The sequence below is a fragment of the Sus scrofa genome, chromosome X, assembly GCF_054392235.1.
Source record: "Sus scrofa isolate SSC_HxYL_T2T_F1_AM1 chromosome X, Sscrofa_HxYL_maternal_Yorkshire_Landrace_v2.0, whole genome shotgun sequence".
Taxonomy (NCBI): Eukaryota; Metazoa; Chordata; class Mammalia; order Artiodactyla; family Suidae; genus Sus; species Sus scrofa.
The window spans coordinates 95,057,776-95,072,923 of NC_139401.1; the positions used below are offsets into that span (position 1 = coordinate 95,057,776).

Sequence of the window (15,148 nt, forward strand, 5' to 3'; positions counted from 1 at the left end):
TAGTTCCATATTTAGTTTCTGAGGAACCTCTATACTGTTTTCCGTAGTGGTTGTACTTTTTTTCAAATGGGCTCACCATTGTTTTTCTGAAAACGCACCCGGCTCTGTAAGGAAACTTGAGCTTTCAAAATTTATTCCAGGTGTGTAGAATATCTCTAGGAACCACAAAGCAAGATCAAATTGCACTGGATTTCATGTGTTGACAAAAATTCTTAAACAATCAAATTAAGAAGAAAAGGGAAATTTATTTTAGCTAAACTGAGGCTTATACCCTAGAGACAGGGTCTCCAAAAGCTCTGATAATCTTACGAGGGTTGACTTCTACATACAAATTGTTTTTCTCTTGCTGGGTCTCTTTGGGTTTATCTAATTTGGAACTTTATGGACTTCCTGGATCTAGATGTCTGCTTTTATCCCCACGTTTGGGAAATTTTCTATCGTCAAAGCCCCCAGTGAGTTAGCAGAAAATGTAATAGCAATGGAATATTCCCCAGAAATCAGAACAGGAAAAAGAAATAGGAATACTTATATAATTACTAAAAATGCTTAAATATTTTCCAAAAAAAATGTGGGGCATTCCCTTGTCACACAGCTGTTTAAGGATCTGGTTCAGGTCACTGCTATGGTGTGAGTTTGATCTCTGGTCTGGGAACTTCCACATATCGGGGTATAGGCAAAAACATTTCTTTTAGCATGGCTTAGTTCTCAAAATACCACACATAATTTAACTAATGAATAAACATGAGCTATTATTTAAAATTTTTCTAATTTTTAATTCTTATTCTGTGAGAAACCACCAGAGTGTGATGAAAAAGAACAGTAAAATGAAATTTTTAATTGAGGTTATATTTCTTCCAAAAATCAATGATAACAAAAGTAATTTCTTTAGTGCATTTATATAAAAATAAATTACAGATATTGTATTAAGATAACTTAAAAAGAATTGACGTTATTTAATTTTCAATGAGCTAAGATCCAAATGGTGAGGTTTCAAGTGTATTTCTTTTGAGGCCTTCAAAGCAGCCAGTTCTAGTGTCAATAAAATGGTCCCATCATGAAGGGAAAAAGTAACTTTATCACTAGTAACTATAATATGATGATAAAACTATGGGCGAAACTTTGCAACAGGGAATTATTTAGACCATGATGATAGCTACAGGAATGGACCCTTGTGATTACAGGTCTTCAAGATTTTTTCCCCATACTGATCAAGGACATGGAATAGAATTTGTTTTGGTTTCTGCCTTTCTCATTGGGAAGAGTCCATTTTTTTCATTACAGGTGCAGTCATTCAGGCATCTATTATTATTGAAGGGCTCAGTGGACTATTAATTTCTGTTACTTTTCATACAAAGCTGAGCTTTTGAAATAATGTATATAAATAATTTTGTCAAGTTATTTTTCGCATTTGGATGGAATTTTCCTACATTTTCTATTCCATTTATTGACTAAATCAGAAGTGTAGGCATCCCTTTACTCCACAACATTAAAAACAACTATTCTCATACTGGTGTCATGGAGGTACCTCTCCATGGAGGTGTCCAAGAGGACAGGCAGATTTTTTTTTTTTACTAGTCATCTCAGAAATCTCAAGGAGCAAGGCAGAAGCTATGTGTACCCGCAAAGATTAGCTCTGTACTGTGCATAAAATCACTTCTTTCACACTCCATTGGTCAAAGCAATTACAGGCATGCCAGAGCCAAGAGAGGGCAACAGACATGTCTCATCCATGGGTGAAGTGTCTGGAAATGAGTAGCCTACCTCAGTCTAACAAATGCATCAAACAACACAGGCTTCTTGAGATGCTACTGAGGGCCACACATTGGTAAGTCCATAACAGAAGGTCCTGTAGTAAATTTGGGCCACTGAGGTAAACTCTGTAATCATGTTCAACTTGACTTATACCTATCTGGGTGACCTTACACATTTAGTGGATCCCTATGTTCCAGGGAAGAGCTTTCACTCTAAGCAGCATGAAGTGTCTGACCATTTTACACATGGATTGACAGAAAGGAGAGTTTATCCAATGAGTACCTGCAAAGAAGAACTCTATCAGAATCTGGTCTCAATATCAGATTTCCTGATTTGGGTCTAGTGAGTTTTCCTATATTCCTCAAGTTCCTCTTCTTTCAGGGGTCCCCTAACACCTATCGCTTTCATTGCAATCCATCCCTCTCTGCCTCTCCTACAAATAAATATATTGTCAGAGTTATGTTGGGCAGGTTTGGGGTCACAGAAGGAATTGAAGGAGCACAACCAGCAGAAACAGCTCCTGATTCTGAAATCCCATACTCTTGGAGTTTGCTTAAGGGAAACACTTGATTAAGCAATTACATTTGAATTAGTTCCCCAAAGGAATGAGTTAGGTGAAACAAATTCATGCTATATTTCCTTTCATTCTACAATATTTCCTCTTGAGCTGGTTACTAGGGAAACATGGTCACTAGGAGCTCCTGAAATGTTCACATTTTCAAAGGCTAATACCATATCTGATGGACCAGAACCTAGAGATTCAGGAGGTCACCTGGGTTCTGGTATTATATCTCACCCAGCAGCTATGTGACCTTGGGTAATGAATTCCCTTCATATCCCTGGAACTACGTCATGTGGGAAAGAACACCGAGTGCCTAGAAGGGGTGGAATTCACCATGATGGTCCAATATTTACAAGAACAGTAATTATGCAAATGAGTGCTACTTGAAACAAAATCCCCAGTGATGCATGGCTAAATACCTGGATCAACATCAAGGCCACCCAAAGTCATATGATACTAGCCTAATTACATCCTTAAGGGCTGACATTGTCAAAAGTAGTTACATTGAGGACAGCTTGCAGGATTTCAAAGATCCTGGCTGACAGGGGCAGGACTGGCCATGTAACTATCCTCAGACACTAAGTAACAAAAAACTTTGTTGATGATTTGTTAGAGGGGAGTCCTGGTGCTCTCATGTTCTACTAATGTCCACCAGTCATCCTACCTTTGTTTTGAAAGTTCCCTCATAATATCTGTAAAGAGTAAAAGTCTACTTTTTCAAGATTTCTCCCTTCCCATCTGACATTCATTCCCTGTCACTCGGTAGTGACAGGCCTTGATCAAAGAGGAAGAGTGCGATAATGGATCAGAAATCAGAACCAACTCCAGTTTATTGACCCCTGCCTTGAGAGCTGGGTTTTTATCCTATCAATCTAGTGTTGTGGTTTTATTTTGTCACATCCATATGCTTGAAGATGAAAAAAATATTTTAACAGAGCAAAAAACCTGAGGAAAAGTACCCACTTGAGTCAAGGGGGAATAATTTTCCTAGCATTAAATGGATGGATAACACAGGCCATATGTCTGCTCACATGTCTGGATTCATATCCTTCCCATCATGTTTAAGGTATATAGTTAAACAAAGAAACCAACAGCAGCTTAAGAATAATATCAACTTGCTCCTCAGTGTCTGAGGTTGAGCAACCCAGGAAGGTTGCTAGCTCAGTCTAAGACACCTGACCCCACATCAGGCCAATGGCTTGGTGGCTACAGGTCCCTTAATGACTAATTCAGAGCTGAGTGCAGATTGAACTGCTTTGTTTGCAAGCCCCTATTCATGCCCACGACACCAATATGCAAGTAATGAAGTTTTGCGTTTTCAAGAACGCAATATCTCAGGCTTGGAAAGAACAAATGAATCTAAAGGCGTTAGAATAGAAATTCAATTCTCAGCAAACTGGAATAGGCATTGTTTCTTGAACTCTGTGATTCCACCATTTCTGTACGGTGTTTGGGCTCTTGCTTATGTTTTCGATGGACTCTGTAACACGTGTAAGTTGAAAAAAAATGGAAATGTTGGCCCTCTTAATGCTAAGTTCCTGGGATCGTTGCCTAAATTTTTTCCCATAAGTTTAAAGCTCTTTACCTCGGTTTGTCTTTTCAATCACCACCTCCATTATCTCATGATTGTTCATTAGGAGCCCTGTTTCCTCAGTCATACTCTGAAGTGAAGATGTAAATGTACTCATTTCTCCTGTTTTCAAAATCAAACCCCACTCCTCTCTTTTGGCTACATTTCACATATATCATTCAACTCTTACATTCCAGTCATCAAAGCCTTTACAACCCAGTGATTTTGGGGGGGATTTTTTTTTATTGAAGTATAATTGATGTACAATGTTACATAAGTTACAGTTGTACAATATAGTGAGTCACAATTTTTAAAGGTTATATATACTCCATGTATAGTTATTATAAAGCATTGGCTATATTCCCTGCTTCATACAATGTATCCTAGAAGTTTATTTATTTCATTTTTCCACATTTAAAAACATTTTTTATTAAAGTATTGCTGATTTACAACGCTGTGTTAGATTCAACCACACACACACACACACACACACACATACACCCATATCCATTCCCAAACAGGTTATCACAGAACATTAAGTAGATTTCCCTGTACTATACAGCAGGTCCCCGTTGATCATCCATTCCATATACAAAAGTGTGCATTTGCTGATCCCAAACCCCGAATCCATCCCTTGCTCCCACCCTTCCCTTTTGGTAACCATAAGTTTGCTTTCGAAGTCTGTGAGGCTGTTTCTGTTTTGTGACTAAGTTCACTTGCATCGTTTAAAAAAATTTCCGGGGGTTCCGGTCGTGGCACATCGGAAACAATCCAACTAGGAGCCATGAGGTGGCGAGTTTGATCCCTGGCCTTGCTCAGCCGGTAGATGATCCGGCGTTGCCCTGAGCTGTGGTGTAGGTCGCAGACGCAGCTTGGATCTGGTGTGGCTGTGGCTCTGGCATAGGTCGGTGGCTACAGCTCTGATTGGACCCCTAGCCTGGGAACCTCCAGATGATGTGGGTGCGGCCCTAAAAAGACCAAAAAAACAATTAAAATAATAATAATAAATTTTCTGCATATAAGTGGTATCATATGATAATTTTAACCTTTGTTATTGTAATTACCCTCCCATTTGTAGGTCACTCATCTGAGGGCATAGGTCTTGACTATACAGTCTCCACCTCCTTAAACATGTACCAAGTTTAAAATTGTTTTCTTCACAATACCTAAATCCTAAAAATACTCCAAACATTAGAAATGATGAAGACCTATTGAGTAAAAATATATATATTCACCTAATTCTCTAAAAACCTCCTTAGGGAGAGAAAAATATCAATAAAATGGGAAATATCCTAAATTTAAAGGCATGCCCCTTTCAAGAATCTTTGATAATATACCCAAAGATATTCCTACATGTGTGAATGTAAAACAGTATAGAAATTGAACTCCCAAAATTATAAAAATTGATCCAAACAAGGGTTTAAGGATAAAGAAGAACTAAAGAAACAGGTCATCAATGATCTATCATCCCAAATGGCCAAACTTCCAAGGGTGTATCTGGTCAGGCCTTCGAGGAAGAGTTATTTCCACTGCTGATAAAATAGTTCTAGATTATGAAGGAAAAAAATTGTTATTTCATGAAATACAATATGATGATAAAACCTATTGAAGAAAGCATGCTAAGCAAATATCCAAGTAGTCTCATTTATAAATGAGGATACAAAAATCCTACTTGAAATAGTATTAAATAAATCTGATGTCACATTACAGAAGAGACAAAATAAGGGAAATAGCATTGCATTACAAACTAACATGGGAGAAAATTATTCATAAAACAAAATACCCCACACAAACTTTTTTCAACATTACTGCTACTGTGGAATTTATTTAAATAAATAATTGTAGACTCAAACAGAGTCCAGAACAGCTAAATCAAAAAATTCATGAAATGGCACCCATTTCAAGCTTCCTAGTAATTGGAATAAGTAGTCTATCTCATTCGGATTTATCTGATTCTCTTATTTTCTGGTCTACATCTTTTTTTTTTTTTCCTAAAAATACAAAGCTTCATGACCTGCAAATATGCATTGCTGGATGATGGGAGGATCCAATCAGAGCATCTCAAGCCTCACCCTCCACTGGCTCAGCCAGTGAAAGACCTGCAGACCCTGAACTACAGCCATTGGGTCAAAGTAGGAGCTGGTGACTTGGATTGAACCAGTAAGTGCCCTCCTGGGCATTCCTCCTTGGAAACTGAGGAGGAAATTGATGTGTTAATTTTTTTGTCTGTCATTTTTTCGGGGCTATAAATCTCAGTTGCTGCTAATAGTGGGTTATCGCGGGCGGGGGCGGGGGGGCATATTCCTCTGGTTAAACAGGCCAGAAGAGTAGCCTTACATATATTTAAGAAATACTGAATAAAATTACTCTAGGTGAGCAGCTACCAGTCTTTCACATGCCACCACGTACCTCTCATCTGTTCGCCCTCAATTTAATACTTACAGTGCTAAAATGGAATCAACATGTCAGTGAAAAGATTATCAGATGCAGCTGGACATTGGGAGTTATTATCCAACCCCAGCTCAGCTCACATCCATTCTTTCCTTTAGGCACCCTGAAATCCAACCTTGTGCTGGATTGCTGTGGAAATGCCGAGGTTGCTGAATCTATCACGGATGTATAGTATCTTTCTTCAAATTTGAAAATGGCAGTGTTGAAAGTAGAGTAAATGTGTTGGATGACAGAATCAGGATGCAAAGATATCTGTTCATGAGCACGTCAGCCATCAGGATGGCTCCTCATCATGTAGCTTGGATCCAAAGAATTTGGGCGGTATCATCAGGAGAATATTTGAAGTATAGAGGCAGGTACACAAGAGCTGATTGCAAATACCAGAGCAAGGATTAGCTACATTGTGTGGGTGTCTAGCACAGTCCTAGGACTATTGGATAGAAATTACAGGGAGGCAGGTTTGCACACAGTGTAAGCCGTCTGTCACAGCAAGGGACTGAGTAACTCTACTGGATAACTGTTTCAGGCAAGCAGTAAGGTATTGGTGACCAATACAGTTACTTCCAACTTTCGAATCCTCTGGCTACTCTAAGCCCTGTTATTGTGTCCCCTCATTCACATTTGATCAGAGGTGACCCCCTTTTTTGGCTTAGGGAACTTTATGTTGTTCTAGAGATAACAGCTTTTACTTCCTGTAAATCCAGTGATCATTTTAGATTGTCAGCTCTTAATAGGGAGTGGTAAGGTAATACTTGAGGTTGCAAATAGGTACAGACAGTATAATCCCGTTTCGTAAGAAAATCTATGCATATTAATAAACCATAGTCTGGATGGTGATTCATTCAAATGCTAACATGTGTAACTGGTGGGATTATAGCTGATCGTTTCTCATAAATTTCAAGTGATAAAAGCATTGTTTTAGGGCAGCGATCTGGACTCATCTGTTTATATGTATTCCTTACTATATTACTCAGCTAGGATTGCCATAAGAAAATACTGTAGCCCAGGTGGCTTAAACAACAGAAATTTGTATCCTCACAGTTCTGGGGGACAGAAGTCTCAAAATCAAGGTATAGCAGGGCCAGTCTCTGGTGAAAACTCTTCCTGGCTTGCAGATAGCCACCTTCTTGTTGGGTCCTCACATGGTGGGAGAGAGTGAGATCTGTTGTCTCTTCCTCATTTTCTTGGTGACAATCCTATCAATCCACCCTTATGATCTTCATTAACCTTAATTACCTAAATACTCTATCTCCAGATCTAGTCACATTAGGGCTTAGGGCTTCAATATATGAATCTTTTGGAGGGGAGACAGTCCATAGCACTTATGTTCACCACAAACACCAAAAATACTGGGTTCATGAGGCAATGAATTCCATTCAGGACAAGAACAAGACCTGGGGTTCAACACTGTAGGTCATTAGCAGGTATTCCACTATCTGAGTTTATGCTCAATGGGAGATGTGATGTGCTTAGTACAGTATGGATTAGCAAGTGTCCCCCCCACCCACTTCCCCGTCCAACCCCAGCCTTGGGTGTCCCTTAAGTTTAGTTGAAAATCACTTTCCAATAAACAAGAGAATCCAGCTAAAATTCCAGCCCTTATATAACACCTTAGAAAATCAAATCAGACCCTGTGTTTTCATGTTCTCATTTCCAAAATAAGGGGGCTAGTCCACATGTCATCTTTTGCCAAGGTTCTTTATCTCTATGATTTGAACTCTGAGGAAAAAGCACTTAGCGTCCCTGTTGGGAAGTAGACATATTGAATAATATCCTCCAAACTGAGAAGGAACTTTGGGACTGAAAAATGAAGCGAGCAACTCCATAAAGCGCAATTATGAAGTTTATTGTGGGTAACTTACATATAGGCATGAAAGATAGGGCAGACATAATCCAGAGAGCATCCACAGCTGCACTGTGCACTGCACCACCAAAAGGGGTACAGGGGAATTTAAAGGGGCCAGGGCTTCAGACAGAATTTGACTACCAAGGGAGAAGCATGTCTGCACCACATGGAACCAGGGTTTTTTCCTCCCTACAGGGGTCTGATGACCATTACTTATCTATGTCAGCAAAAGGCATGCTTCTGGGTTACACATCAGATGAGAAGGCAAGAGTAAAATTTTAGGGAGAACTCTTCTGGCTTGGACTCACTCCTTGTAAGTTAGGCTAAAGCTCAATCACGTGGAAAGGGGAAAGGTTAGGACCGTGGGTCTAAGAGCTGACAAAATGAAAGTCAGTATGGGAGTTCCCACCATGGAACAATGGGTTAAGAATCCGACCTAAGCAGCTAGGATCCCTGAGGAGGCATGGGTTAGATCCCCAGACCTGCACAGTGGGTTAAAGTATCTGGCATTGCCGCAGCTATGGCATGGGTTGCAGCTGCAGCTCAGATTCAGTTCCTGGCTCTGAAACTTCCATATGCCATTAGTGTGGCTATTGTTTTGAAAAAAATGGAGTTAGTATGGTTCAGCCACACAATCCCCAAGTCAGGACCCACTTGATCTGGACAGAGGAGTGCCTGATGCCTGTCCCATGTGCCAAATCTGCTAACATTAGCAGGTATTCCATATCTAGATGCTTTCCTGCATCCATTTTTATTTGGCTGAAAGGTACCTTGCATACTTTCATGCCTTAAAAGATTCACCCAGGAATGAACCACAGGAGCCTATTATAAACAGATTGATTATATTTATTATTTTATTGCTCCACTAGAAATGAAAATAAACCATGAGAAGCTGCAAAAGCATGCAACTTTATGAAGATTTTAAAGCAACAGAAGGAACAACTGTAGAAAGTTAAAAGTGGCTTATCCTGTAGGGGGTGCCAGAACTAAAAGTACAAAGGTTATCAGTGGTGAGATTCCTGACAGCATCTGTCAGCTGGAGACAGATGGTTTAAAATGAATGTAAGAGAACATTGGCTGCCCCTGACCTCTTAGCCAGGCATTACAGGTGAGAAGACATCAGAAGATGTCTAAAATCTCCACAACACAAAGGTTTACCAAAACAAGCCAAAAATCAAGACACTCAAGCAATGCTGAAATTCACTCTTGGGAGAAGATTCTCATTTTACGATGTTTGAACACACTCTTTCTCCTGCTGGATAGCTGGGGAAGAAAACAAACACAAACAATCATTAAGAGAGTAGTTTGGGCAGTTCCCGTTGTGGCTCAGAGGTAAGGAACCCAAGTAGTATCCATTAGGATGCGGGTTCAATCTCTGGCCTCACTCAGTGGGTTAAGGATCCGGCGTTGCTGAGAGCTGCGGTGTTTAAATTACAGTCATGGCTCAGATCCTGCACTGTGTTTTCCTAAGACTAAGTTCCATTTTTCCAAAAGACTTCTTTGCCAAGTCACTGGAGGCTGCTGCTGCTACATCTTCCTTAAATTTAGAATGCCAAGGCACTAAATTCAGTCAGGTATGTGTGTGTGCAAATTAATGAACTGAAAATTTCTTAGACTCAACTGTGTGGGGTTTTCCCATTTGAGAGGTAGGTTTCTGCTGTTGCCCTTTTTTTTTTCCTTTGGATTACTCTGAGACTCAGGGGCAAGTGAAGAATTTTTCTCAGATTTATCTATCACTATACAATTAGGGAGGTGTGCCCTTTCAGAGAATTTTGACTAACTTTGGAGCTTTCAAATAAAGCTGACATGACAAACCGTTTCCCTTGCTTGGAGTTTCTCCAACAGACTGTAAGTGGGGAGGGCAAAATTGATCCCTTGATCCCTGGGAGACTTAAGTATACCCAAGATCTAGACTAATTACCTCACCTCATCTTGTCATCAGGTAGAAAAGGCCAAAACCACAGTTTGCATGGCTCACTAGGAATGAGATCAAAGACCCAGATAACTAGATGTAGAAAAGTGCCAAATAACCAAAACATGGACAAAACTAAGATATTTCTAATGCTACATCCAATATTCGAAGATTAGTTTTAATGTTGCTTATAGTAGCTTTCCAACAAAACCCAGTTTTTTTTTTATTCTTCCATTACTACTAGGGCCTATTTTGTGGAACTACTTACATAAGTAAAGGGAAAAGGCAATTATTTGATTTTTTAAATATTACATTAAATAATGGGTACTCTAACGATTGCTTACTTTGTGGTAAAATTTACTAGAAGAGTTTTATACACTGAATCTATCTATTTTCACTATTGTCTCAAATAGAAAACCCCTGTGACTTACTTTCCTTTGAGGGAAGAGTGTTTTTTTCTTTAGTATTAGTCTTCTTCAGTTTTGACCTGTCAAACTTCTCCACTTCAGACAAGTCTGGCTTGTCACTCATCTTGACTAAAAGACTGAAAAAAACATTAAACAAATTTTACTAGTAGAACTATTATCACACTAATAGTAACAGCCAAAATTCTCACATTTAATATCAATGTGTATTTTTACCTGCTGTTTTCAACAGGAAAATAGCAACAGATCTTAGAAGTCATGTTTTATCAGAATACTTTTTATTTTACATCATTACCTCATTTCTGATAGACAGTAAATGTCACTGGATCAGGATACACTAGAAACAAAGATGCTCTTGAAACACGGAGCCAATATGTCTGACTTAAAAATCACAGCAAAGGTAAAATGGAGGTGATAGAAACACATGAGCAGATAGGGATAGAAGAAAAAATACTGTTTAACCAGTTAATTATTTATAATAGGAGATAGCACTATTTGAGCATTTTTAGTTTTATTAAATTACTTTGGGGAGGCACATTTCTTATGAAGCAGCACACAAAAAGGGGTAGCATAAATTAGACTAGTTTCTTTCCATTTCATCTGCCCAAAACAATAGATTATGGGGTTGCAATAAAATAAGGAATTAAATCCAGTCACAATTAATTAGATGTCTCACAATAGCTCCTTATGGCACTGGTTTGTAAATATTGTTAAGACTGCAAGCTAATTATGATTGGACTCAGGACTTCAGCAGAATAGGATTAAATTAAATAGAGTTGATTTTAATTTCACGTTTTATCCTTAAAGGGTGAGGCTAGAAGATGAGGTGTCCTGTGGTTATTACCGGTTTGTTCAGAAGAGACCCCTGAAATTGGAAAGCACAGCTCTCCTGCATGTGCCTGGCCCCAAACACAGCTAGTGCCCAGATTAGAACAGAGAGGCCCCCAAGCAGCCAGCCATCCCGAACATGCCTCCCTTCCATCGAGGTTACCTTAAGACCCTCCTTTGGTAAGTGATCGGCTGCCAATATCCAGGGGTGGGGAAATAGGAACTTCAAATAAACAGAGCTGGGCGCATAAACCACTTTGTTAGCAGCAATTTGCTCACATTCAAAAATGACTCTGATCATTGCCGGAAGCTCAGCCTAACCTAATAGCCACAGGAGGGGAGGGAGAGAAGGGCCAGCGCCAGAGCGAGGGCCCACTGCGAGCGGCCCCAAACTCCTTGTCCTCGCAGCCTCGGACCTGCAGCCACAAAGGAGCGGCCGCTCTGGGGGCTTCCCCCTCCGACTTTTTAGGGACCGACTCAGGGAGGATTCAGCATCGTGCGCACAGCGAAAACAAAGGCTCGAATTCTCCAGGAGGCGCAGATACGAATCTCCCATCCCAACCCCCGCCCTTCTGGTTCCAGGAGAGCTGACACCCCTGCCCCGAGGCCACGCAGCCTCTTGTCCCAGAGTCCTCTGGCTTCCGCGGGGCCGCACATCCTCACCTGAAGGCTTGGAGACTGGGGAAAGGCCTACAGCTAGGCTGGGACCGCTCCGCACCGTAGACGAGGTTAGCCTTCCCGCGCGGAACCCTGCAGTTATAATCTGCTGGCAGGCCCCGCCCCAGACCCCGCCCTAGTCCTCTCCAATTGGCCAAGGGGTCCCAGACTCGCCTCCTCGCCCCACCCGCCGCTTTAGCCTTGCTGGGTCTGAGTCCGCTGCTGTCTCCCGTCTCCTCAAGACCTCACCCCTGCAACAGGGTCTTGAGCACGTCATACCAGATCCACCTCCCTAGACCCAATCCAAGCTCTCTCAGATTCGCCCAGGGATTGGTTGCTGGTCTACCTCCCTTGCTTCTCCCACTACTTTCGTCCTGAAGGTCCATTTCCCTTCCTCACTTGCTCATAGTAAGAGCCTCTATAATATAGAAGCGAGCACATCGTGCCCAGTTAGCTTTGAACATCCAAAACTCCAAGATCCAAGCTGAAGGAGCCATAATCAGGTCCTTTGGCTTTTATAGCCACAGGGGCCTAAGTATGCGATGACAACCAAATAGTGATTTGGAAGCGATGTTCGGTATTGTCTGTTCTAATTCTTAGCCGGTCATCAAGGAGGGGTGCTCATGGAGAGGGTAGGCGGTTCAGGGTCCTTCACCCCCACAGCTGGGCATTTCCGTGACAGTGGTGTGCTCCTATGTAAAGTCACATTTTCTAATTTCTCAACCACTGAACATGGTAGCAGTTAGTTTAGGGTAATCAGAGGAGAGTCTACTGAGGCTATTCATCTTGATATCTCCAATCCTGATCACTCTGCTTGGCCCACACTAAACTTAGATAAATACTTGTCTTTACTCTGGAGTAGTAAATCCAGGATAGAGCAGAATTTTTGGACAGCAGCACCACCCAGTGTCTATGTTAGGGGAGAAAAGTGAGGATCTGGTATTTACTTGAAAGAAGTAAATCTTCAAGGTCGTTTATTTTCTGGATATTCACCCAGAACCTTAGATTGATAAACTAAAATGGAGATAGGTCCGTGTCTTTAGCTTGCACCCCATATTTTCCACATGGCTCATTTCTGGTGGTAGAGATCTACATAGATCCAAATCACTCTTTCCTCAAGCATGTCTCAGGCCTTCCCCACCTCTCTCCATTCCCTTTTCTATACTCTTGTCGCATGTTGTGTAATCTTCAGAGTTTTCTATGTTTGTCAGAGGAACTTTTAAAACTGAAAGGCACACTCATTCAACAAATAAGATGCATTGAGTATCTACAACATCCCTGACATTAAATATAACAAACACCAGTGTTTCCACCACTCAGAGTTGGATGATGTTAATATTTAGGTATATATACTTTGTATTTTTTTAATGAATAGAAACATTACAGAAAAAAATTGAGGTTTATTGACTTTTACCCCATTTCCATTGCCCTTCCACTTGTCCAGGGGTACTCCTATCCTGAATGTGATATGTAGATTCTAGGCCATCATTACAGATTTATGTGATCTGTTTCCAGGAGGAACATGGAGCCTCCTGTGGACCTGTGTTCCAGGTGTAAGACTGAATTTCCACATCTCTTGGGATCTACGGGAAGTCCAGACACCCACCTCCTCCTCCCTAACACAAGCTCCAAAGTCTATCTCGAATCCATCTGCCTCAAATCCATCAGAACTCATCTCATTATGTCTATCCCCCTTTATGTGAGTCATCATAACAACCCTCAAATCCCCAGGACACTGCTCAACTCCCATGTCCTAACTTCCATAAATGACCACATTCTCTCTTTAGTTCACTCAACACATCCCTTCCCTACTGCTAAAACACAATGCAACCTCAGTGATTGCTCTGTGTCTTCACCCTCTTTTCTTTCTTTCTTTTTTTCTTTTTGGGACCGCACCTGTGGCATATGAAGTTCCCAGGCTAAGAGTCGAATCAAAGCTGCAGCTGCAGGCCTACACCACAGCCACAGCAATGCCAGATACAAGCCACATCTGCATCCTACATTGCAGCTTGCAGCAACACCGGATCTTTAAGCCACTGAGCAAGGCCAGAGATTGAGCCCACATTTTCATGGATGCTAGTTGGTTCTTAACCCGCTGAGCCACAACAGGAACTCCTCACCCTCTTTTCTGATGTGCCCTTGTTTGTCTTCCCCTGATAGAAACCAGGCTCTTCCCTGAAGACTCTGTGTGCCCTGAGGCCCACTCAAGTGAAGCAGATGATTTTTCTCTCCCACGACCATTATTTAACAGAGCCTAAATGTCTAGTGAATGTCTTCCTTGTTTCTTATTGCTGCCTTTAGAGCATTCCTCTCCCACATGCCTCAAAACCTCCAGTTTTTGAAGCTTGTGTCACCATCTAGCCTTCATTGTATCATCTACCAATCTTCAGTGCTCCCTCCCCTATTTCTCAAAGATTTTAGCTCCTGAAACTAGGTCACTTCCAACCATAGTAATTTTAATTCCTGCTGAGCTCAAAACTGATAATTTTGATACAAATTCTCTTCCATGACATTGTCCTTGACCCCACTTCAGCTGTTCACTCGCATGGCCATACCTTAAGCCTGTCTTTGAAACTATAGCAATTCCTCCATAATCTCAACTTCAAACATCCCTCCCTATGACCATCATCTCCCCTATTTTTCAGCTCACTCCCTTTGGTACCTGAGCCCCACCTTCTTTCAACCTCACTGGAATCTCCAATCCATTGATCTTACCACTCGCTCCCTTATTGTCTTCTCTCCCCTCCTTCCCAAGGTCAAATGTCATATTCAGTTTTAAAATCACTCATTGATATATACTCTGTGCTCTCCTGCCCCTCTCTCACTTTGTATTGCATCCCTAGCAAAATCATAACCTTAGCTAAATCCAAATACACCTCAAGGAGACCAAATCCACACAGCTAAATCTAGCTGGAGGAAAACACATAACCACAAAATTTCAAAAACTGATCTTTCCCCAGTCTAGTGATACTCCCACATGATGCTGGGCAGCAGCAGTAATCTATAGCTACTGGTCAGCCACATGATACCAACCAAAACGCTTCCAACCATTCTGTACCCATACAGTCATTTGGTTTTTCCCTTTCAATACAGTATTCGATAAATTACATGAGATGTTCAACACATAATTATGAAAGAGACTTTA

At 41.0% G+C, this 15,148-nt stretch overlaps 1 protein-coding gene across 1 annotated transcript; it reads right to left on the reverse strand.

The window, feature by feature from the left end:
• Nucleotides 1–9,006: 9,006 nt before the first annotated feature.
• Nucleotides 9,007–12,077, reverse strand: TMSB15C (thymosin beta 15C). The gene is made up of 3 exons (XM_003135273.5): nt 12,010–12,077; nt 10,525–10,637; nt 9,007–9,444 (listed from the first exon to the last, which is right to left on the reverse strand). Exons 2-3 carry the CDS (start codon nt 10,622–10,624, stop codon nt 9,407–9,409), a joined length of 138 nt encoding a protein of 45 aa, XP_003135321.1. The 5' UTR covers nt 10,625–10,637; nt 12,010–12,077; the 3' UTR covers nt 9,007–9,406.
• Nucleotides 12,078–15,148: the final 3,071 nt, after the last annotated feature.

What these genes read in the sequence shown, in the direction of transcription:
- TMSB15C (XM_003135273.5), bottom strand. Translation starts at nt 10,624, where the DNA reads ATGAGTGACAAGCCAGACTTGTCTGAAGTGGAGAAGTTTGACAGGTCA. An exon ending in CACTCTTCCCTCAAAGGAAA is followed by an intron (nt 9,445 to 10,524) that starts GTAAGTCACAGG and finishes TTTCTTCCCCAG; the next exon opens with CTATCCAGCAGGAGAAAGAG.